This window comes from Geotrypetes seraphini, chromosome 3 (genome assembly GCF_902459505.1).
Source record: "Geotrypetes seraphini chromosome 3, aGeoSer1.1, whole genome shotgun sequence".
Lineage (NCBI taxonomy): Eukaryota > Metazoa > Chordata > Amphibia > Gymnophiona > Dermophiidae > Geotrypetes > Geotrypetes seraphini.
Window position 1 is genome coordinate 329,436,878 of NC_047086.1, and position 25,766 is coordinate 329,462,643.

Genomic DNA, 25,766 nt, shown 5'->3' on the forward strand with positions numbered 1-25,766 from the left:
ACTTCTTTCTCTAACAGGCCATTAGTTTAAGCCTAGATATCTTCCATATTGGGCTCCTTTTACTAAGATGCGCTAGCGTTTTTAGCGCACGCACAAGATTAGCACGCACTATAGTGCATGCTAGCTGAAAAATTACCGCCTGCTTAAAAGGAGGCAATAGCGGCTAGCACGTGCGGCATTTTAGCGTGCGCTATTCCGCGCATTAAGGCTCTAATGCACCTTTGTAAAAGGAGCCTATTGTCTTTTACCTTTTTAATTTCAGAGGAAAATTCTTCTTTAGTGTTGTTCAGGGTTTTCCCCAAACTATCCACAGTACTCAAAAGGTTGGCGACTTCCTGGGAAGACTTGGCAACCAAAGAGTTCAGCCCCTGCAACCAACTCTGCACAGGGCTCCTCCAAAAGGACTGCGAATGAGGCAGGGTGCGGCGGAGGAACAGCTTCTGGAGGAGAGAGAGAAATCTACAACTCCGAGTCTCCAGCCACTCTTCCAGCCGAAGACAGCTCAGGTAATCCTCCAGCTACACAGGGACTAGTGGTGGCGGTGGCAAAATCCAGGATAGATCGCTGGGCAGGGGTAGATGTCTTCACCGCAACGGGTTCAGGACGGTCATTACCCTTGCATTTAGAGTGCAGCATGATTGAAAGGCAAAAAAAAAAAAAAAAAAGGGAATGCGCCTGGATTGAGACGTTAAACTTGCCGACACTATGCTGCTGCCATCTTGACCCCTCCCCTCTCTCCAATCTTCTGCCATTTCAATGACTTTGAATAATTTCATGTTATCTTCCAAACTGGTCACCTTACTCTTCACACCTTTCTCCAAATCATTAATGAATATATTAAACAGTACAGGTCACAATACAGAACCTTGGGGCACTTCACAAACTGGAGCACTTCCAAACTGGTCACCTTACTCTTCACACCTTTCTCCAGATCATTAATGAATATATTAAACAGTACAGGTCACAATACAGAACCTTGGGGCACTCCAAAAATTTTTATTTATTGAACTTTTATATATTTGACAGCCAAGGATTGATCCATGTTTGGAAATACTGTAGGGGTGTTTCCTTATTCACACTTGAAAGTTAGGCCTCTCTGACGTCATAAAGCCTGAAACATTGTCTGCAAAAAATTATTCCAGCATGAACCATGCAAAAAGAGAAAGAAGAAAACATCTTTGCTATTTATGCCTGCCTGATGCATTCTGGGTATGTACCAGAACTGTATTCTAGTCAAGGACATCCAGCTATGCCTACATGCTCAGTCTGTGTGAATCTTGGGGGAGGCATTGCTCCTGTGCTGTCTTATCTTCGAAGGCGCCTCTGTTACACAGCCTGTGCAAGACTGTATACAGAAAGGCTATTCATCTAAGTTCTGAGAGGCCATCTGATGAAACCTAAGAAGAAGGTGCCTAATTAATAATTAGTCTGTGCTAAGGTGTGGGGAAGCTTGGATCTTAGCGCTGTACTCTCTACACGGATACCTTCTAATAATTAAGAACTGATAAGTTACCTCTTGTGACTCTCTGCCTGAGAGAGAGAAACCGGACTTTTATACAGATCTGGATTCCATCACAGCCGTTGCTGACAACCTAAGTTACAGCTGTTCCAGTAACTACCAGACTTTTTCCTGATCAAATAATTCATATCTTCCGCACTGAGAAGAAGACGACTTCCAACTCCCTGAGTGTGTCAAGGCCTAATCGGATGGTGAGAAAAAGGAAATTATCTATATTTTCAGCTGGGGTTAGATAAAAGAATTCTATTGTTGTATGGGATAAGGAGTTGTTAAGTACTCTGGGTGAAAAGCTATTTTTAGGTTGCTGCTAATCAGGAATTATTATTATAAGGAATTATCTAGTGTGTAAGAATTAGTTATATGCACTCATTTACTTAGGGATTATTGTGTAATAATTATGTAATTAGATATATATATGTATTCAGAGACATTGTGAACAAATAATTAGTTTATTATTTACTGCTGGCTTGTGAATTATATTTTTCTATTGCTATAATAAAATATTTCATATAGCCTGCTCTCTGTCTGAGTATAAACTGGCAAATATAACGAACCTTGGGTAAGGAGTTTATGGTTTCCCCTAGAAAACTAGACACACGTAACTTGTTTATGTAGTGCTACTTTATTACACCCATAAATCTACCTACAATACAGAAAAATAGGAGCATATAACTGAAAACCTATAGTAGCACAAACCTACTTAATACAATCAGGGAAATAATTCTTCACTTAAGTCCAGAACAAATGAATAGACCTTTTCCATGTGGATAACTGACTCTTTATTAGTACTCTGTTTTCAATCCTTTAGCCAGTTTGTGATCCATAAAAGAGTTAATGGCAGGGAGTTTGTCAAATGCCTTTTGAAAATCCAAATGCACTACATCAATAAATTGACAAGGCAAGGCTTGCCTTTGCTGAACCCAGTCTAACTCATTCACATTAAACTGTGCTCAACTATATGATCTGTGAATTCGTTTTTTTAGTAAAGCTCTGACCATTTTGTCAATCACCAACATCAGCCCACTGTTACCTGGATCGGCACCAGAGCCCTCAGTTAATTACTGGACAGTACATGCATATTTTACTGCAATTTAGTAATAGAGACTCTTTGTATATCAAAACATAAAGTATTAAGGCTCCCTTTTATCAAGCTGCATTAGGGTTTTTTTAAAAAAATCTCAGGCTGCTGCAGTAAAAATTCCGATGCTCATAGAATTCCTATTTCCCTCTTTTACTAAAATGTGCTAGCCGTATGCTAAATGCTAATGCGTCCATAGAATATAATGGATGCGTTAGCAATTAGCTTGTGCTAGCTTATACCGCAGTGACTCGCAATAAAAAACCCTTAATGCAGCTTGATAAAAGGGGGCCTAAATTTGTACAAGACAGGAGTCCAAATTTTTAAACAATTTAAATTGTACCAAAAAGGCCATTAAATTATTTTTTAAAAAAATCTTTATTCAGTTTTAAACTTTCAACAAGTACATAATAATACCATCATATTCACTTTAATATAACTTATTAATCTTACATATATTGAAATCATAATACTATTTCTCCCTCCCTCCATTAAATTAGAATATGATTATAAATCACTTCTGTGACATGGAAATAAAACAAGTGATTTAGAGAAATAGGAATGAAATTAATTATTTAGGATAGATATGGAACTCAGCCATGATAAAATATTCTGTGACTGTTACATAGAAACCAAATGCTAGAAAAACAGTATGAATTATATGCATAAGATCAGTTAATCACACTGCAGCTTTTGGAAGCATGCCAGTTGCTTTATCCTCTAAAGAAATGCTATGTCATAAATGCAACTCTTCACCAAATTTTAACCCTACTGTCTTTTGAACAGTTCACTGTTTGGTGGGTAAATGAAAAACTTTTGAAAACTGAATCAAGCTATTTGTTCAAATGTTGTCTTTTGTTTGGATTGCATTGCATTTCATGTAATTGTTAACAGATCATGTGAGCTCTTGCCTCCTTTTAAAGTCAGTTATACGTCTCTCATCCAAATTTGACAGAATGACCTTTCTTATGAAATAAGGGATGTTTCACACAACACCTCTTAACTCTGCAATCTGAGCACAAACTTAAACACAGCCCTTTTCATAAATGAAGAGAAATCATATGGAAGCAAAGTGAACCTTCTATATATAAAAACAGTCTAGATGCCAGTAAATGAATTTAGTAGAAAGAAGGCTTCTTATAACAGTATTTTTATTGTTAAAATAATATTTATTTGTGACATATAATTTTACTCTGGTGTAATCAAGAATTGATGTAAAGATATTTGTGTAAAGAAGAACTGTGGTGCATCTGAACATGAAGGGACTTTGTTTCAAAGGAGGTTTGCCACAGACACCCTTATGAAACTCTTATGGACATCTTTATGAAACAAAATGCTATGGACATATGAACAGGAGTTTTGATTACTAATGAAGTTAACTAATTTATGAACTTTATTTAAAAAAAAAAAAAAAAAATCATATTATTAAATAGTTTGTGAAAATGATACTATATACAGTGGTACCTTGGAATCTGAACGCCCCATAACTCAAACGACTTGGAATCCAAACTTTTTTTGTAGTAAATTTTGTCTTGGAATCCGAACTCTGCTTTGGAATCCGAACACCCTGCACATTGTATGTGTGTGTTTCTGCCTCAGAATCTGAATGCTGGTTTGGAATATTTGTTAATATTTTACCTTAAAATCCAGTGTATTTCCTGTTAAAATTTGAGTTTGTAGGACCCAGGAATGGATTAATCCAGTTTCTATTATTTTCAATGGGAAAAATTGTCTTGGAACTCGAACGCTTTGGAACTTGAACGGGGTTCTGGAATGGATTAAGTTCAGATTCCAAGGTATCACTGTATATATATATATATGTATAGATGTAATATATATAGTAGATGTAATATATATATATATATATATTGTGACAGGGAAGCGCCTGTCAGCAGTTTAAACCCGTTTTAAACCCTGCCTTGCAAAGGGCTGCCCCTATTCCTAAGCCCAGGAAGCTGCCCAGTAACCCTGTTCCTATCACCAAGAGCCAACAGGCAGGGCAAGGCAAAGAGAGAAGGGCAGAAACCACAACATCTGGTTTAGGGCACTATAATCCCTTTTATAACCCCTTGGGCAGTTCTGCAATAAAACCTCTAGTAAAGAAAACCAGCACAGGCATGGTTAATGAGAGGGGTGGGGCTGACAGGCAGGACGAACCCAGAGGCAGAGTGGGAACAAGCCTGCAGCATAAAATCAGCACAGCTGGGAACACTCGAGAGAATACAGAGAATGCAGGGAGGAATTCAGGAGAGAATTCAGGAGGGAATTCAGGAACTGCTAGAACAAGAAGTGCCTTGCTGAGCAGGAAGGAGCTGCTAGGAGTTCTCTGTCTCAGACCAGAACTAAAGCACAGGCTGTCTTACAACCCTCTAGAGCTAACAGACTTCTGGCTCCTAAGCAGAAGTTCCAGAGAGGAGAAAGGTTCCAGAGCAGGGCTGGTCGTTAGCTGCCCCTGAAGGGAGTTCTTACCCGGTCTCAGAAAGCGAGGAGTCCCTAATGGAATTAGTGGGAGAGCTATCTGGAAGCAGTGAAATGGAGTGCAATCTAGCAGCCTGGGATCTCCTGTAGAATCACAGTTAATAAGGTATGAATGGGGGAGGGGAATGAAAGTGAATGTATTTTGTGTAGCGTTCTTGCTCCCTCAAGCAGAACTGTAAGCATGTGTGAATGCATCAATTAGAGCCTGCGAGAGAGGCCTTGTAGATAAAGGGAAGGAGGTGAGAACCATAATTAACGTTCCTGAGAAGCTTGAACGGAATTCAGAGTCCTGACATCACGTAACCCTGAAGCAGGGAACTTTTGGGAGGGGACTTACACCAGTCATAAAAGGTTGGGTTATATAAAGTTCCCTAGCCCCTACCCAGGAGCATAGGGGTAGTGGGGGCATTGGACTTCAGGTGGGTCAGGTAGAAAAGCTTTCTGAAGTGTCTGCAGACAAAAGCAGTAAAACTAAAGGGAAAACGTTTTGGTTTATTTTTGGCTTTTTGCCTGAGCAGCAGGCTGGGCTATATTATAAGGAAGAAGCCTTGTGAATGTATGATTTGTGTAAGTCCACTCAGCCAGAGGGACTACTGGAACCCCAGTGCTTTGAACTTGGGGGTAATAAAGATAAAAGCTGAACTTTACCCAAAAAGCAGTCTACTAATTATTCTACTGATTATCCAGTGGGAGTCCTCCTGGGAGCGCTCCGTCCTACGCCTGGGGCGGGAGCCGGGTTGCCAGCGCTAGGCTTATCCCTGGCCCCGCCACAATATATATAATCTACTATAAAATGCAAAGCCTCATTTTGCATAGGACTTCTAAGCAGAAATTCTAGTGGAATAGGCACATAATTCTGGAACCCTTGGGTTGTGTATCTCTGGGTGCAAGATCCTGTGTAGAGCGCCTCATTTACATTTTTCTGCTCCACCTCCCATCACTCTGGTCTGTCCCCCAATTCCTCAGTTTTACTGTCTACACCTGAGATGATAGGAGCATGTCTGTTCTGCTCATGTTTATTTTAAATTTAATTTTGGTGTTTTTTAATCTGGTTGTGAGGCTTTTTGGTGCTGCAGAAGCTCCCAATTAAAGGACATCTCTGGCAGCAGAGAACACAAACTCTGAGGACAGTAGTCTGTAGCCAAGGGGCAGCCTGCTTGGCAGGGCAGCTATTTGGCCAGCCTGAATTAACAGACCAGGAGCTCAGGGACCATTCCCATAGGAGCACAGCTCGTTCCAGGTTTTGTCTACAGCAACAGCACCTTGGACCTTTACAAAAGTGATGGTGGTTACTGCAGTACACCTGTGCAAAGGAGAGATCCAGATTCATCCATACTGGAACGATTGGCTGATTACAGCTTTGTCCGAAGCCGAACATCACCAGGCAATGGCACAGGTTGTCTAGCTCCTGCAGGATCTGGGATGGATCATCAATTTCCGGAAGAGTCATCTGGACCCAGTTTAATACTTGGAGTATCTGAGGGTTCTTTTCAACACAGAAGGCCATGTTTTTCTTCCAGAAGTGCGCAAACTGAAGCTAAGATGCCAAATTTGAAAGATCCTGGCTATGCCAGCTCCTACAGCTTGGCATTACCTGCAGGTGCTGGGGTCCTTGTGAGAAAGCTCACCTACGCCCTCTTCAGAGTGCACCCTTTTCCCTCTGGTCTCTGTAAATGAACTTGCTCCAGAAGCAGTTGCTCTGGACAGAGGAAGTAAGTCAAAGACTGTGCTGGTGGCTCCGGATGGAGACACTGGCCAAGGGCTTTCCTCTTCGCATTCCCTCAAGGTTGATACTGATGACAGATGCCAATCTGTATGGTTGAGGAAGCCTTTGTGAGGGTCAACCAGTTCAAGGCCACTGGCTACCCTCTCAAAGAAAATGGTCAAGCAACAGATTGGAACTGAGAGCCTTCACCTAGCCCTGCTGGCTTTAGAAAAGGCCTTGGAAGACAATGTGGTTATGGTTTTCTTGGACAACGCCACAGTGGTGGCATACATCAGCAGCACACCAAGAGTACCCAATTGAAGCTGAAGGCTCAAGTGTCATTCCTGTGGGCTGAAGCCCACCTAGAAGCCATCTCAGTGGCACATGTAGCAGAAGTGAATGTGCAAGCCAACTTTCTCAGTCACCAGACCCTGGATCCAGGGGAGTGGTCTATATCTCAGAGTGTCTTCAAGATAAGGAGATCACTTGAGAAGAAAAAAATTACACTAAACAGAAAGGCTTCACATGTAAATCATCCATCATTTCCATATCAAATCCAATATCCTCCTTAATAACTTCTTAAAGTACAGAAGAACTCTAAGTTGCTCTGGAGTGGAAACCCCCCATCCCCCCCATTTACAAGGATAACTTGCGCCAAGGTCTTTCATTTCCTCATAGCCAGAAATGCTTTCCTATGTTCTTTAGTCATTTTAGTGATGTCATGGTATATCCAAATACGCTGGCCATAGAACATAGATTGAGTAGCGTGAAAATACATTCTCATTACCGCAATGATACAAGTAGAGTAGCTCAGACTTCTACTTCAGTCAATGATTCTTCTAATAAAGCTGAATGATTATTTAAATCCATTCTTTGTCCCTGATTATTCACCCCTGATGCTTTCCCTGATGTTTTTTTGTGTAAGTATATAGTATATTCCATTAAGTGGAGGAATAGTTTCAGAGGTAAAACCCAAATTATCAATCAAATATCTCTTAAACATATCAACAGGTGGGGATTTAGGAAAATTTAAAACTCTGAGGTTAAGTCTCCTGTTGAAGTTTTTCAATTTGCTCAGTCTTTCGTTATAGAAATAATATGTCCTTCACAAAGTTTATTACAATCATTTTATCATAAGAAAAGCCTTACTGGGTCAGACCAATGGTCCATCTTTTATTTATATATCACCTATCAAAGTCATCTAAGTGATTTACAATCAGGTACTCAAGCATTTTCCCTATCTGTCCTGATGGGCTCACAATCTATCTAATGTATCTAGCCCACTAGCCCATCTTCACAGTAGCCAATCCAGGTCACTAGTACCTGGCAAAAAAAAATAACAACAAACCAACAGATAGTAGCAACATTCTATGCTACTGATCCAGGGCAAGCAGTGGCTTCCCCTATGTCTGTCTCAATAACAGACTGTGGGCTTTTTCTGCAGGAAATTGTCCAAACCTATCTTAAAACCAACTACATTAACCACTCTTACCACAATATCTCTCAAAGTGTTCCAGAGCTTAACTATTCTCTGAGTGAATAAATATTTCCTCCTATTGGTTTTAGAAGTATGTCCCTGTAACTTCATCGAGTGTTCCCCTAGTCTTTTTGTAATTTTTGACAGGGTAAAAACTTCAATCCACTTGTACCTGTTCTACACCACTCAGGTCTCAGGATTTTGTAGACTTCAATCATATTTCCACTCCTCTCAGCTGTCTCTTTTCCAAGCTGAAAAGCCCTAACCTCTTAAGTCTCTCCTTATACTAGAGGAGTTCCGTCCCTTTTATCGTCCTGGTCGCTCTTCTTTGAACCTTTTCTAGAGCCCTACCCATATATTCCTTCCCTTCACACATGGAATTTCTATCCATATGGATTCCACACTGCTCTCTATGGCATACCAGATGTCTATTTTGTTTGATTCAATTTCTTCTTTAACATATAACACAACCCTCCCTCCAATTTGATCTACTCTATCCTTGCAATATAATTTGTACCGAGGCTTATTATATCTACCTCATCATTCAGTGCTATATACTCTAACTCTCCTATTTTATTTTGTAACTTTCTAGCATTTGTATACAGACACTTCAAATTTTGTTTTCTCCTTGTAGGCTGCTGAAAAGATGACAGGGACAATTTGAGTTCTTTGCCTTCCTCTTAAACACTCCTTGCTTTCGTTCACTATTTTTGAAACCTCTCTACTGGGACTCCCTAAATATCCTGTTTCATTATTCCGCCATCTGTTCCTGGGCAACTGTTGGCTTTCTCTCCCATCTCAGAATGTTCTAAAGAGAGCAGTATCACTCGGGGATCTATATGTGTAAGCATCAATCTTGCTTCACATGCTTGCATTGGTTTCCACGTACACATGTAAGTGCTAGATTCTTTAAAATTACACACACAAAAGGAGCCGATTAAGGGGTTATTTGAAATAACTCTCTTTTTGTACTTTGGTTTACTTTTTGCCTCAGTGGTAGACATTACCGAGGTAAGCACAATTTGCCCCTCAGTCACTGGTGAAGATCCAAAGTCCAAAGGAGCACTTAGCTTACATGAGCTTCGGGGAAGTAGAAATACCAAAAGGAACATTAAAAAAACATACACGTATGTCTAGGGTTACTATACGTTGTGAAGTAAAATCCTGATGCATGGCCACATTCCGTTCCTCTCCTAGTCCTGCCCTGTTACGACCCTAGCCCTGACCCCACAAAGCCTTGTCTCTTTACTCCGAACCTCCAGGCCACACCCAGAAGGCCTCCGAGGATGCACGGAATTGTGTGATGTCATCCGTGCATGCTCAGAGGCAATCCAGACGCAACTGGAACTCAGGACTTTCCAAAACCCAAACTGCCGGGTTTTGGAAAGTCCCAGTTTTGCAACTGGGCAGTCCTCTAAAAAGAAGAAGACATGTCAGGGTTTTCCTGGATGTCTGGTAACCCTAAGTAAGCCCACATGTATGAGTATCTTTTGGCCTTCCCACACCATGCCTCCTTTTAAATCCATGCACCCTGTTGCATTTATGCGTGCAGTGTATTATAAATCAGCATTTACATATGTGAATACCACTATTTACACATGTTGGTACCATGCAACCCTTTTAAAATGTCCTCAATAGTTTTCTTGGGATGTCCATCTTTAGCCCTTTGAAAGACCAGAGGCAAAAAGAAAAAAGATTTTTGACAGATTATAGGTTTTACAGAAATAATGTTTTATTGAATTTAAACTGGTTGAACAAATACTTAAAAAATGAAAAATAAGTTTAAATCTATATTAGATCATCTTAAATTCATATGTAATACCTTTGTAAATGATAGTCTTTCTTTTTTTAACTTTGTATTATTGAACATTTTCCAATTATTCCAAAACACAAACATGAATAATCAATTATCATATCTTCAGGACCTAAATCTCTGTAACAACCTCCAATTATCAAACCCATTCCTGGTGAAACATAACTTATCAGACTTCTTGCTACCATGGAGGATGGGTAGGACAAAATGATAGCCTTTCTGGATAGCAACTAGTTGAAATTTTGTTCCCTCTAAGCTGAGCAGGAGTCCTCCACCCACAGTCTCACCAATAGAGGGTGCTGTTTTACTGTCACATTTTTCAATTGTGAGGGACAGGCAAGTTCTGCAGGACTCCAGGGAACATACCTGTCCTTAACGACTGAAAATATTCCACCCCCTAGTGGTAGCAATGCAGCTGGAGGACACCTGCTCAGCTTAGAGGGAACAAATAATTTTCAAGTATACCCTAAATGACTACTCTGTACAGCGCTGCATGCGTCTGGTTGCGCTAAAGAAATAATTAATAGTAGTAGTAGTAGTATCCCAGAACCTTATGCCCATGTTAATGTAAAAGAGAAATATGTATAGTTATTTAACATTTACTGAAATTTTCCTCTCCACCTCCTTTTAGATGGTATGCTGCCCTTCAGTAAGGGCAGAACAATTATGAAAGAAGAACCTTTTAATGTTGCCTGATTTGTAGTTTGCACTTAAGAAAAAATCACTGCTATTTACCATTTCAGCCCCTAATATCCGTCCAAAAAATATAGTAATTTTATAACAATATAGGACTGGATAGTAAAATTTTTTAACATATTTACAAGTGGATAAATGAGAACACCTCAGTCCCACCACTCCACCGCTGTTTCATTTTCCAACTGCGGGAAGAAATTATGTGGTGACCGTCATCATTGGCTGTTCTGCATTCGCCAGTTGTTGAACCACTAGTGATAATAACCTCAATATATCATTTAACCGTTGTCTGCAGTTCTCTTTTTTTTTAGTCAATAATATTATTGTGCTTACAGTTGGAGTCAGATGACAGCAGCTACCTCAGGAGACCCTTGAAAAAGCGCCATAGCACGAACCATGTCGGGTCTGGCTCCCAGGTTTTGGCAGATGCAAAGATAAGTGCACAATGATATTATTGACTAAAAAAAAAGAGAACTGCAGACAACGGTTAAATGATATATTGAGGTTATTATCACTAGTGGTTCAACAACTGGCGAATGCAGAACAGCCAATGATGACGGTCACCACATAATTTCTTCCCGCAGTTGGAAAATGAAACAGCGGTGGAGTGGTGGGACTGAGGTGTTCTCATTTATCCACTTGTAAATATGTGAAAAAATTATACTATCCAGTCCTATATCATTATAAATTTACCATTTAAGAGCATAAGGTAAGCCCTGCCATACTGGGACAGACTAAAGGTCCGACAAGTCCATTATTCTGTTTCTAATAGTGGCAAATCAAGGTCACAAATATCTAATAATATACCAAAAGAGTAAAACAAATTTTATGTTGCTTATCCTAGATTTTCCCAAGTTAATCTTAATAATGGTTTATGGACTTCCTTTTAGAAAATTATCTAAACCTTTATTAAATCCTGCTAAACTAACTGCTTTTACCACATTCTCTGGCAGCAAATTCCAGAGTTTAATTGCACGTTTGGTGGAAAAATAATTTCTCTGACTTGTTCTAAATTTACTACTACGGGCTCCTTTCACTAAGGTGCACTAGCGTTTTTAGTGTGCGCTAACTGAAAAATTACCACCTGCTTAAAAGGAGTTGGTAGCGGCTAGCACACGCTATTCCACGCGTTAAGGCCCTAACGCACCTTTGTAAAAAGAGCCCTAAGTAGCTTCATTGCGTTCCTCTAGTCTTTGTATTTTTGGAAAGAGTAAACAAGTGATTCATGTTTACCATTTACACTTCACTCAGTATTTATTGACTTCTATCATATCTTCCCTCAGTTGTCTCTTTAAGCTGAAGAGCCATAGCTTCTTTAGCCTTTCCTCATGGGAAAGTTGATTCATCCTCTTTATCATTTTCATTGCCTTTCTTTATATTGTTTCTGATTCTGCTATATCTTTTTTGAGATGCAGTGACCAAAATTGCTCACATGGTGTAAAATATTCTCAGTTTTGTTTCTCATTCCTTTTATAATAGTTCCTAACATTCTAGAGGGTTTCAACATATCATCATAACACCTAGATCCTTTTCCTGACTGGTGACGCCTAATATGAAACCTTCCATCATGTGGCTATACACTTCCCCCTCCCATTCGCGGTTTCGGCAATCGCAATTTCACATATTCGTGATTTTTTGGGGAGGGGGAAAAAAAGAACCCCCCCCCCAGCATCCCGGCCTCACCTGGTGGTCTAACAGGCTTTAGGGGCAAGAGCGATCTTCCTACGCTCCTGTCCCATGTAGATCGCCAATAAGAAATGGCTATGGGGAGTTCCTGTTGTAGTCTCGAGAGACTACGGGAACTCACAGCAGCCATTTCCTATTGGCGATCTGCACGGGGCAGGAGCGTAGGAAGATCGCTCCTGCCCCGAAAGCCCGCTAGAGCACCAGGTAAGGCCGGGATGCTGGGGGGAAGGTGGGAGGGAAGCGGGGGAGGGTCAGAGCCGGACCAGAAGATATTCTCGGTATTTCACCATTCGCGGTCCGTCTCTGTCCCTATCCCCCGTGAATCCAAGGGGAGAAGTGTAGTTTAAGTTCCTCTTTCCTACATGAATCTCTTTGCACTTGTTCACATTAAGGCCCTCTTTTACTAAGGTGCGTTAACCGTTTAGTGCATGCTAAATGCTAACGTGTGCATGTTAGTTTATGGATGTTAGCGTTTAGCGTGTGCTAATTTAATTAGCGCGCGCTAATCGGTTAGCGTACCTTAGTAAAAGAGGGTGGGGGGGTAAATGTCATCTACCATATACCATCTACTTAACATATCTTATAGAGCGACAGCTTTGAAGCACGTTATTATATGTGGGAGCCTCAACCCTGATGAAAATCATTTTGAAACATGTGCGTGTCGGTAGAGGTGCTCCCAGGGGTTCATTATATTAATCAAGATAAGTAAAATTAAAATACGATAAAAGACATATAAAAAGATACGTAATATCGTTCCTATGACGATCGGGTGATTGTTATATGTTTCACAGTAACCAAATGGGCTTTGGTGCCTTCTGAGGATCATTAAGATATATATATAAATATAAACAATTGAAAGACTGGAAGTTGATGTTTGATCTACCATATGGATGCATATTCTCCCATTCTTATAAAGTCCTCTTGCATTTTTCACAATCCTCTTGTGATTTGAACTTTGTATCATCAGCAGATTTCATTACCTCACTAATTATTCCCATATCTAGATCATTTATAAATGTTAAAAAGAAGTGGTCCCAGCACAGACCCCTGGGGAGCCCCACTATCTACTCTCCATTGAGAATACTGACCATTTAGCCCTACTTTGTTTTCTGTCTTTTAATCAGTTCTCAATCTATAACAAGACACTGCCTCCTAGCCCATGACTTTCCATTTTCACCAGGAATCATTCATGAGGTACTTTGTCAAACACTTTTTGTTTTAACATTTCATGATTTAGTGGTATCTCTCATATACGAGAGTATAATGAGTTTTTGATGCTATAATTTGAGTACACTTAATTGCTCCAATTAATCTTTTTTTAATACTTTCTGCCTTATGCCTTCCATTTTAATCAGTATCACTTATTCTGCAGTAATTTCTCTTTTCCAGAATAGTAAAAATATATGTCGGAGAGGCAGATATGCCCACCTATAGATTTCTATGGGTCATAAACTGTGGGATTTACTTTGGAAAGAATAAGGGAATTATCTCTCTTAGAAAATGTTTCTATATAACAAGGCATATTTTAGGTAAAAAAAAAACACCCTGTTTGGTGTCTTTTTTGATCCAGTAATATTCCCCTATTTTTAAATATTTCCTGCTAAATCAGATACAATGCTGAGATCAGGCACCTTGGGGCTGATTCTACAAATGGTTGTCCCGATTGTATGTGGCAGTAAACATCCTACTGCCATCTGGTAGCCAATCCCTGATCAGCTGGCATTAGAATCCCCGAAACTGCAGCTACGGGAAGTCCTGCTGGCTCAGCTGATGAGGGGGGGGGGAGAAAAGGGGGAAATGCCCCTGCTGCGATCAGCTGAGCCGGATATGGCAGAGGACCCCCTTGACACCCACATTTAGGATTGGCAGGAGGGATGCCCACTCCCTCTTGCCTAATTCTCCCGACACCCCCCTACATCCAATCAGCAGGATTGATGTCTATTCCCTCTTGCTGCCAGGTCCCCTTGATCCTCTGACATGCCAACCTGTCACCCTAACAATTCCTAAACCCACAAAATCCCACCCCAACACCTCACCTGACACCCCAACATCTGATCAGACACCCCCAATCCCCTGCCCGACACCCCATCATCCCACCCTACACTCCCCGAATCCCCTCTGTACCTTTAGAAGAAGGCGAGCAAGAGGGATGCCCACTCCCTCCTGCCGGCAGGCTTGCCTCTTCCAAAATGGTGAGCCTTCCCCTTCCCAGCACATCCTGGGATGCACCAGGGAGGGGCCTAAGGACCTGATTGGCCCAGATACCTAAGGCCCTTCCCATATAATAGAGGTGACAGACATGCAAATCTGATTCATGCATATTCATTAGGGATATCTTGAAAACCTGACTAGCTGGGGGTCCCCCAGGACAGATTTAAAAACCACTGGTTTAGAGAATAGACCCAGGCACCACAGAGTGCTTTTGCAAAACAACTGGACAGGTTCATCTTACATAGCTTCTAAGGATCAATGGTAATAGGATTTGGATGCTTGATTCACTAAGGTTTTTCTCCTAGTCTGTGTCTATGGGGAAAACATTTATGGAATCAGGTTTTATGTATAGTACTCCCCCGATATTTGTGGGGGTTCCGTTCTAGGAACCCCCGTGAATGTTGAAAAGCTGCGAATACGGGTTTTAGCGGGGGAGACAGGAGAGAGCAGCCGGAGTGCCGGCGAGTGAAGAAAATCACTCGCGGTATGCTCCAACCTCCTCTTTTTGCACTAAAGTCGGACCTCACCAATCAGGAGCTGCTTTGACATGCAGCTCCTGATTGGTGAGGCCCAACTTTAGTGCAGGAAGTGGCGGTCAGCATACCGCGAGTGATTTCCTTCACTTGCTGGCGCTCCGGCTGCCCTCTCCTGCCCGGTCATTCGCAGTCGGAAAATACAGTCGGAAAATCGCCAACTACAAATGACTGAGGGAGCACTGTATACCAAAAACATAAGCATACACTTGTCAGATTTTCAAAGAAAATGTAATTTAAGCCTTGGAATTGAGTTAGGAGGATGTAGAGAAGTTACAGTATGTACAAAGTTCATACCATGTTTCCCCGAAAATAAGACCTACCCTGAAAATAAGCCCTAGCATGATTTTCAGGGTAGTTCTTAATATAAGCCCTACCCCCGAAAATACGTCCTAGTCACCGGCAGCAGCTCTTCCCCCACCACCCCCTGCTGACCCTTTCATCTCTCCCTCCCATCCGAACCCCGACAGCGAGCCGAAATATCTGGAAACAAACGGCAGCGGCAGCAGCATAGGCTGCATCTCGGCCTGCCCTTCTCACGCTCAGCCTTTCGGTACCGTGTGGCTGATGACATCATCAGTGATGTGGCAGAGGAATTTCCGAACGTGAGAAGGACAGGCCACGATCCAGCCTGTGCTGCCGACGCTGCCGTTTGTTTCCAGGTATTTCAGCTCGCGGTCAGTGTTCGGATGGGAGGGAGAGATGAAAGGGTCAGCAGGGGGGGGTGCGCAGTGGTGGCCAGGGAGGGGATGAAGGGAGGGATAGAAAGATGCTGCACAGGACGATGGGAGGAAGGGAGGGATAGAAGCTTCAAGGGTTCTGCTGCACAAGGGATGGGGCAATAGAAGCTGCAAGGGTTCTGCTGCACAGGGGGTTGGGAGGGAGGGAGGGAAACATGGTAGTAGAGTGCTGTGATGAAAATAACAGCATTACTACTTTCTATATACAGCCTACTCAATATATAGATGAATATGCATATTTTAAATTACAACTCAGGTTAAATCCTAAGCATATTTTAGATTTAAAATGAAATATGATAAACTGTATTCAGCAGTTTAGAGTCTTCACAAGTTATTACTATGCAACCATGCATTGCTATATTACATTTTCCATTGTTCTTATAAGGTATCATTTTAATAAGGCTAGTGCATGAAAACAAAATGCTATGTGGCGTTAAGTGAGGTATCAATTACAGCTTTAATTAGCCGCAGCTTAAAGCAATCTCAGGAAAATTCTATAAATCATGCTCAAAAATGGGCACCAGCAAACACTGGCACTATGCACAATTCTATTAAAAAGTACCGTACATGCTTTTTATAGAACTGCACTGAGTTTTGATTCCTGCACTTAAATGTTGGGCTCTAGACTTATGCCTGCTAAAACCTGGTTTAAATGCTGGCACCCAAGTTGAGCATGCTGTCCCCCATATTTTATAAGTACACATGCAACTTTTTTGAATGTCTTTGACATGCCCCTCCCATGACCATAATCCCTATATCACATATGTGCTATGGGATTTAGGTGCCTTGGCTTCTAGAATAAAAGTGCAGCCAGATGCACAAGCAAATTCTAATGGGTGCTAGTCAACCTCAATAATAAGTTGTTAGCACCCAATTATTGATGGTTATAGCTCTTTCTCAGTTTGTGTGCGCAACATTAGGCATACAAATCTGGGTGCCATTTATAGAATTGAGGAGCCTATGACTTCTTTCTGATAGGACCAAGAAGCATTGGTATAAAAATGCAAATAAAAAGCCATTAAAATGGACTTTTGATTTAACAGAAAAACTAGCAAAGAATGTCTACTTGCACATATTTTTCCACCTAGAGTTTAATGTGAATTTCTGATGAAGCAGGTGTGAAAGAGTAAGGGGTTATCTTCCGCTAATGCTACTATTTTACCTTCATACAGCAGGGGCTGCCAGCCCAAGACTGAGCAGACTACATGTCCCAGACCACACTGGCCTTTACAGCTCAGTGCTGAGCTACCTTAACAAGGTAACCCTGCTGAGTCAGGGGGTGGGGTTTAGCAGGGAGGTGTTTATCTGCCACAGAGGAGAATCATTGAAGAGAAGTCCCCACAAGAGAGAAAAGTCTCTGAGGAAGGAAGGAGTCCCGGGGAAAGAGAGGTTTCCCCTTTTCTAGCTGTGGGCTGAGGGAGCCTTGAAAAGGTTTGGGGCGTGTACAAGAATCTCCAGGGGTAACTGGTCTCTACTGTAGCAGAGTAAGCCAAGCCCATAAGGAAAATAAATGTGGAAGTGACTTAAGGCTATGAAAACTAAGCAGTTGTTTGTGCCATTCCTGAGTCTGAGGAAACAGATTCAGGTCTCTAGAAAAAATAAAAGGTTTCTTATGGTTGCACCTTTTTACAGTGGTTGGTTGTGCTGTTTTAAGTGTGTGTGGGCAGTGCTCCAGGTGAGTCTGGCCTGGACTCTGCCACAGCAGGTTTTATAAAAAACCCAAAAAATTTGCAACCTGTTCTTTTGATTTAATATGGGAGACATTTTTAATGGCAAATTTTGTCATTTTCTACTTTATGTGTACAACATATTCTGTTATACTGATGTATACAACAAATATTTCCACAAACATGGATTTAGAATATTTGCAAAATTTCTCATGAAATAAAAATTGTAGAGGCTAATACTGTACTTAACAGTTTATAGGATATTTCTAGTTAAGTCAATTCAGCATATCCAGTTAGTCTAGACATGCTATTTATGTAGTCTACTGTATCAATGCTATCTGATTAAAGTTTTAACTTTCTCCATACTGCACTTCTGCGTCTTCCCTTTTTTAACCAGTAAACCTCTGGCTGGGCACTGAGTTGTTTAGCCATAAATCAACTAGTCAATAGTCTAGGAATTTCAAATTTGAATATATACTTACTTAATTCCCCAAATTCACCAGATAAATTTTTGAATACTGTATTGCCCTTGTACTTTTCATGTCTTTAGAAATAGGAAATCAATATATTATGTTTAGGTCAAGGTCCTAATTGCACATGATCGAACTCAGTGGATTAACCATTGTGAAACCTACTTTTCAGATGATTTTAAAAGTTACTATTGCATGGCATCCAGTTATACAGTAAAAAATTTTTAAAAAATTTTTAAAAAATGATGAGTAAGGTCAAACAGCTTAGATGTCCTTTCACTACAGTACATTAAGCACTTAGGCCCAAAGGGCCAAATTCTATAAATGGAGTTCCAATTCTAGATGGTGGTAGGCATCCTACCGCTGTCTAACCAGCCAATTGGGACACACATTTTTAAAACAAAAACACCCCAAGGCAGGCCGCCTATACTGTAGGGAGATGCATAGAAGGAGACGCATAGAGATGCGCAAGTTCGCCCAAGGCTAGGTGTGGGTGGTATCCCTAGGGCCACGATAATCACCTGAAATGTAGGCCAGCTAAATGCTGATCTACATTTCAAATAGACGTGACCGCTGAGCTGATCGCGGCAAGGGAATCTTTCTGCCATGATCAGCAGGGAGCCCAGCCCCCTCCGCGAAGTTGGCTGGCAGGAGGGATGCCTACTGCCTCCTGCCTGAACCCCCCAAAGTCCCCCTCCGAATGCCCATGGCAGGAGTGCCCAATAATTCCTGCCACAATGGTGAACCCCCTCCCGGCAAAGTCCAAGACAGGAGGGATGCCACTCCCTCCTGCAGGAACTCCTGAAGCCCCTCCAAATGTCCGCAGCAGGAGGAGTGCCCAATTCCTAAGGCCGTAATGGTGACCCTCCTGGTACAGTCCAATGCAGGAAGGATGCCCACTCCCTCCTGCTGCCACACCCCCGAGGCATCCCCTAGCAAGAGAGATGCCCACTCCATACTGCTGCTGGCCCCATCATCCCCCGAACCCCACCAAACACTCCCCAACTCCACCCGCCACTCCCTGACACCCCATGATCCCCCTGACTACACCCCGACAACTCCTCAACACCTCCTGAATGGGAGGGGCTTTAGGCATCTGAGCCAATCAGAGCCTTAGGCCCTTACCCGGTGTATCCTAGAATGCAACGGGAAGGGGAAGGCCATCCCTCTTGCCGGCCGTCAGATAAAGGAATGGGGGTGTTTGGGGAGGTGGCAGGGAGATCTTGGAGGTGTCAGGGAGTTGTTGGGGATGTTGGGGTGTCAGGGAGTGTCAGGGGTTCAGTTGGGGAGTGGTTGGGGTTTGGGGGGATGATGAGGGCGGTGGCAGGAGGGAGTGGGCATTTCTCCTGCTGGGGGATGCTTCGGGGAGTGGTGGCAGGAGGGAGTGGGCATCCCTCCTGCCTTGGACTGTGTTGAGAGGGTTTGCTGTTGCAGTAGGAGGAATTGGGCACTCCTCCTGCCATGGACATTCGGGGGGGGGGGCTTTGGGGCGTCCAGCAAGAGGGAGTTGACACCCCTCCTGCCAGCCAACTGTGCGGGGGGACGGGTTCCCTGTTGCATCCGCTAAACTGATCGTGCAGGGAGATTCCCTTGCTGCGATTAGCTCAGCGGCAATACAATTCTCTAACCGATGCCTGTGACATGGACGCTGGTTAGAGAATCGTGGTGGTTATATGGAGTTAGGTATCTGTCCGTCAGGACAGACACGATTCTATATAGGACGCCCGCATGTGATTCTCAAAAGCTGCTTAGGCGGCTGCTGAGACCAGGGGTGTCCAACCTGTGGCCCGAGGGCCGCATGTGGCCCCGTGAAGTATTTTGTGCGGCCCCGGTCGAGGGCGATGCAGTATTTTCCTCTGCTGCCCCCAGAAGTTTACCATCTTGCCAGCTTCCTCCTCTGTCTTACTGCAGTGTTTGTGTGGTCCCAGAAACATTTTTTTGGCCAATACAGCCCAGGGAAGCCAAAAGGTTGGACACCCCTGCTCTAAATGGTGCCATAAGCTAGGCAGCAGTAGGTACATACCACTGCCTAACTTAATTGTTTAAATTGGTGTTAATCAGTGCAGTAATTAAGAAAATGTAGGTGCCCATAGGCACCTACAAAAAAGGACACCATAATCACCTCTACAAAGGTACCTAACAGCTCCTAAGTTCAAAGTAGGCATGATTTATGCTAGAAATGACCTTAGGCGCCACTAGGCACTTCTGTAGACAGAATTCTCTTCAAAACCTTGGCCTACAGTATCGGTGCCTATGTTAGTAGTAAAGTCACAATTCTATTAAATCTATGAGCACAAAAAACTGTTTCAAGATTGAGTATACTCTATGAACTATTTCTTTGATTCATATATTATTCTGTGGGTTATTGTGGACTTGAATAGCAATTCTGTTAACTGCGCCTATGTATGATTGACACACAGCTGGAGCCGTTTCTAGATGCACTGGCTGATAGAGGCTCCGTTCATAGAGTCTGGGCCTTAAAGCGCAGTTAACATAGGGAAACAGGAAACTGCACTTACTGCTCGCTAACTAACACACTCTTAATGTGAGACCACTTACTTCCTCCTATATAGGAGAAATAAGTGATCCCATGTTAATCTCAGCAGGTGCCATGAGCAAATGGGAACATTAAGCAAGCCTCCCAAAAAAATAAAAAAAATTGAGGGAATTCCTTCAAGGGTGCCACATAAAATATGCAGCTACCATGTAGTAAAATCCCGCTATTCTAACCGCAAATTATATTGTGGTTTAATCAAAGAACCCCTTAATTTGTTAACTTATCCTTGATGTGAATATGAGTGTATGGGCTGTAAAAGTTTGTTAAACAACTGGTTCTTTTGACAGCTTACTCTAGTTAGACAATGAATGACATTTTACAAAAGTCAATAAAGTTTCTTTGAGCTCAGATTATGGATAAATGTGAAATCCATACATGATACTGTTTACAGAAAGTATGTTAGAATCCCTACTTAATACCAAAGTACCAATGCATTAATTTTGATATGTATCAAGTGTAAATGATTACAAACAGTTTTATTAGATATTTCTAAAATAAAAGAAAAATCTATAAATAAAATGTTAAGTGCTTTATTTTTCATAATATTCTTTGGCTGTGCTAAGTTCTGATGAGAGCTGATAAGCTGCTAAAATGGGTAAGGCCCCACTACTATTGTTAATCTTAACACAGAGCTTGTACGATAGTTCATTACACTGTTGATTGTCACCAGTTCCAGATCTACAATATGTTCTCTTGGTCCAGAAAGTGGTTTTATCAACACAAGCATTGCACTGACCCCACTAGTATGCTGCAAAACACAAGACAAATATATACATTAATTCATGAAGAAAATAATGTTATTAAAACATGATCAAACATAGAACTTCTATTATTGACGTTAGATATCTCATGACCAGCTTTGCAATATGTACAATGCTAACATCCACCCACTTTTACAAAACAGTAGCACGGTCTTTAGCGCTGGCCATGGCGGTAGCAGCTCTGACACTCATAGAATTCCTAGGAGCATCAGAGCTGTTACTACAGCAGCCGGCACTACATAACGCGCTACAGTTTTGTAAAAGTGTGTGTGTGTGTGGATAATTGTATAATGAATATTGCACTATGAAAGAACTACTAAAAGAACATGATTGATTCCAAAACTAAGGGGCCTATTTACTAACAAGTAATGAGTGATAATGCATATTGATGAACATTGTCACATGTTATTAGGGATTGACCTCATTGCCACTTAATAGAAACTTCAAGAAATTATGGGGCTCGTTTACTAAAATTAGCTAAAATTAGCAGTTGCAGTGGCATAATGGGGATTTTACCACACTGGAGCTGCAAATTTTATGCAGCTTTATTTGGGAGCGTTCCCACTATATTTACTACGGGTAGTGCTTTAATGTGCCTACTGAAAGTTAACATGGCACCATTTACTGCCTCCTATTTAGGAGGTGTAGTGCACTAGCTGACTAACACTTCCATGCCCACTGTCTGCCCACACTACCCAATGCCCTCTGAGGGAAAAACCTGAAAATACAATAACATGCAATTTAATGCACTGAAACAGGCAAACTACCGCAAAATCTCTTAATGCGGTCGTACCGTAGCTGTGCCTTAAGGGTTTGACACCCTTTAGTAAAAAGGTTCCTATACACTTTAAAGCACATCAACATATGTTATTGCACATTTCAGGTTAAAAAATAGACCCCCAGGTTACCTCCTGTACAAATATAGAGGTCCTTTTACTAAGGCGTGCTAGTACATCTTAGCACGTGCTAAAAATTAGCGCATGCTAATGCGTGCTAATGTGTCCATTATATCCTATGGACACACTAGCATGCCTTAGTAAAAGGACCTGATAGGCTTTTTATTCTCTCTACCCTCCTGGTCAAAAAATAATGGAATTGAAGGCTCCCTTGATTCCCTCCACTCTCCTGCTTTCTTGATATAAACCAAGAGTCCCTCCCCACACACACACATGGCTTGTCCTTCTAATCAAAAAAGTAACAGAACTAAAATACACCACTAGTTCCCCCAACCAGCTTTCTAATCAATAATGAAGCAGGGCTGAGGGGCTCCTTTGATAAGGACTGACAGCAATGATTTTTTTTTTTCTAATTTTATATTTATTATAATTGAAAAATGTCATGATGATAAACTCTTGCTTAGGAAATCCATCACAAATTTTAAAGAAACCAATACAGAAAGGAAATATAGAAAACGTTTTAACAACATTGTGTTACCAAGTCCATTAATAGGTGTACTCACTAGTAAAAAGGATGACAAATCAGAAGGAAAAATAAATTAATTTTGGTGAAATATGTTTCCCAACTTTGTAAGTTACTGCCAAAGTGAAGCTGAATTATACTTCTGAATTTAAGGGATGTTGAAATTAATCAAATTCAAAATCAAGTCATGTTTTTAGGAATTACATAATTTTACAAAGTCATTAACCTGTGTAGGTCTCTATGTACGTGCACACATAACCTTTCATAAAATACCAGTTGGCATAAATGATAGCATGCATAGGAGTCGGGACAAGGGACCAAGCCCCCCCCCCCAAAAAAAAAAATAAAAAATAAATTTGTGGTAGGACCTCTGTGTGGTTCACAACTCCCCACCATATTCCAAAGCCGCCTAACCTCAAAATCTACAAGGAGGGCACTGGCATAGCAGCAATTCTCCAGCGCTGCTGGCGTCGTCCTCTACACTGTTCTTCTGCTATGGTCCACTCCCTGGTGAAGCAACTTCCGTGAGGAGGAAGCCACAGGCAATGCTAGAGAATCACTGCTGCACCGACAACCTCCATGTAGTTTTAATGGTGAGGAGAGGGGTTTCTGAACCAGTTGGGGGTGGGACTCATTCGATAGAACCAGTGGGTAGGGTTGGAGGAAGAAGTGAGAGATGCTGAATGGGAGGGGGAGAGAGGAACAGAGGATGGAAGGGAGGGGAAGGAGAGAGCGTGAACTCGCAGGCCTTGAGCATGCGCAGATGCTCAAGGCCCAGCAAAGAAGAGGAGGCAGATCTACCGGCACTAATGCACAGGACATGCCGGTGCCGGTGGCCAGATGGAAGTAAGAAGTCTGTTTGGGTGGGTCTGGGGGATTTCAGATCACGGCGGGGGGGGGGGGCTACCGGATCTCGGGGGGGAAGGGTGCCAGATTGTGGGGAGTGCCGCTCGCAAATCGAGGCACGCTCGGTTTCCGAGGTGCCGATTTTGCAAAACACTCGCAAACCGAGGTACCACTGTATATGGTCCATCCAGTCTGCTCACCAGTCACATTCATTAGTATCCATGTATATTTGAATTCCATCACAGTTTTTGTCTCTGTCACTTCCACCAGGAGGGCATTCCAGGCATCCATCCTCCTCTGAAAATGTATTTCCTGTTGTTACTCCTAAGAACATAAGAATTGCCATACTGGGACAGACTGAAAGTCCATCAAGCCTAGTATCCTATTTCCAACAGTGACCAACCTAGGTACCAAGTACTTAGCTAGATCCCAAGTAAATAAAACAGATTTTATGCTGCTTGTCCTAAGAATAAGCAGTGGATTTCTCCAAACCATCTCAATAATGGCCTATGAACTTCCGTTTTAGAATTCTATCCAAAACCCCACTAAGCTAAATGATTTCACCACATTCTCCAGCAACGAATTCCAGAATTTAATTACACATTGTATGAAGAAATATTTTTTCCAATTTGTTTTTAAATCTACTACTTAGTAGCTTTATTGCATGCCCCCTAGTCCTAGTATTTTTGGAAAGAGTGCATAAGTGATTCACATCTACCCTTTCCACTCCACTCAGTATTTTTATCTTTTTTTAAATTTAGTATTTATTGAAAAATTTTACAAGTACAACACTTGTTTTAGCAAAGGCGAAAAGAAACATATAATGATCCATAAACAATCCATAGGTAATATTACATAATTCTTCTTAGACCTCAATAGGGAGGGAGGTCAGCCCAAGTAACTAAAATTGAAGAAAACAAAACGTCAAAACATTAGGCTTAGCGAAATAAAGGAAAATGAATCCTCTCCGCCCCCCCCCAAAAAAAGAAAAACAACCCATTACCCAATAGAGATCTTCAAATCTAGTAAGCCTTTCAATTGGTCAGGGGTATAAAAAATATTTACCCCAGCAAATCGAATAAAGCATTTACAAGGATATACAAGCCAAAAAGCTGCTCCCAAATTCTTTGTTTCCTGCCACAAAGCAAGAAATGCCTTCCTTTTTTTCTGTGTCTCTTTAGTTACATCAGGATAAATCCAAACCCACTGAGTCTGGAGTCTGAGCATTGCGAAAATAGAGTCTCTTTACTGCTTGTTGAAACACAAATGAAACTAACAAAGTAACTCTTTCCTCAATTACTAATACTGGATCCTCTAAAATCGCCAATAAGTTATCAAGATTAATATATTCATCTTGTAAAGACTCCTGAATTAAACCCCTTGATTGTCTTTCAAACTTCTTTGAAGCAACAGGTAAGAAGTAAATCTTAATCAAAGGTGGTATAGCTTCAGGAGCAAACTTCAAATTCTGAATCAGGTATTTACGAAATAAATCAACAGGGGTTACATCAGGAGATTTAGGAAAATTCAAAATTTGTAAATTGTCTTTTGTTAAAATTCTCTAATTGTTCAAGTCTTCTATGCATTGACATCTTATCTTTAATTAAAGTAGTTGTTACTGTCTTTAAAGAAGATATCGCTTCATTAATACAGTTAAACTGGGAAAGGCTTTCCTGCTTAATATCTTCTACAGACTTAGTAAGAAAATCCACTTTACATACCAGGGAAGTTATTTCTTCAGAGGATTTTGACACAGTCTCATCCAGTTTTTGAAGTATTTTCCACATAGTTTCCAGGGAGCCACAGCTTGAAAACTGGTCCCTACAGTCTCCTTTTCAACAAATGAAGTGCCCAAAACCACTTTGGTATTGGGCTTTCTCTGACTTTCAGCCAGTAATGCTGCTGGACAAGGAGGTGTAATAGGTTCCGGAGATGATGAAGATAACTTCAACCCTAATGCAGCAGTCACTTTTTTTAACTGCCGATAACGCAGGGTTCAGCTCTCCGATAGGAGGAGGAAGTCTGGAGGCAAAACTCAGAATACTCTGTTGCAGGGGCGAAGAAGTGTCCATTGGTGAGGTTCCAATACAGACAACACCCTTGCGTTTGGTAT

The 25,766-nt window shown here is 41.6% G+C and overlaps 1 protein-coding gene across 2 annotated transcripts in view; it reads right to left on the bottom strand.

The window, feature by feature from the left end:
• Window positions 1-21,084: 21,084 nt before the first annotated feature.
• The window catches only part of EFEMP1 (EGF containing fibulin extracellular matrix protein 1), a 139,325-nt gene continuing 134,643 nt past the window's right edge, over window positions 21,085-25,766 (bottom strand). For both annotated transcript variants that reach the window (XM_033937882.1, XM_033937883.1), the window contains exon 11: window positions 21,085-21,375. In XM_033937882.1, coding sequence (XP_033793773.1) covers window positions 21,214-21,375 — 162 coding nt within the window. In that variant the 3' untranslated portion in view covers window positions 21,085-21,213. The remainder of the gene's footprint in view (window positions 21,376-25,766) is intronic.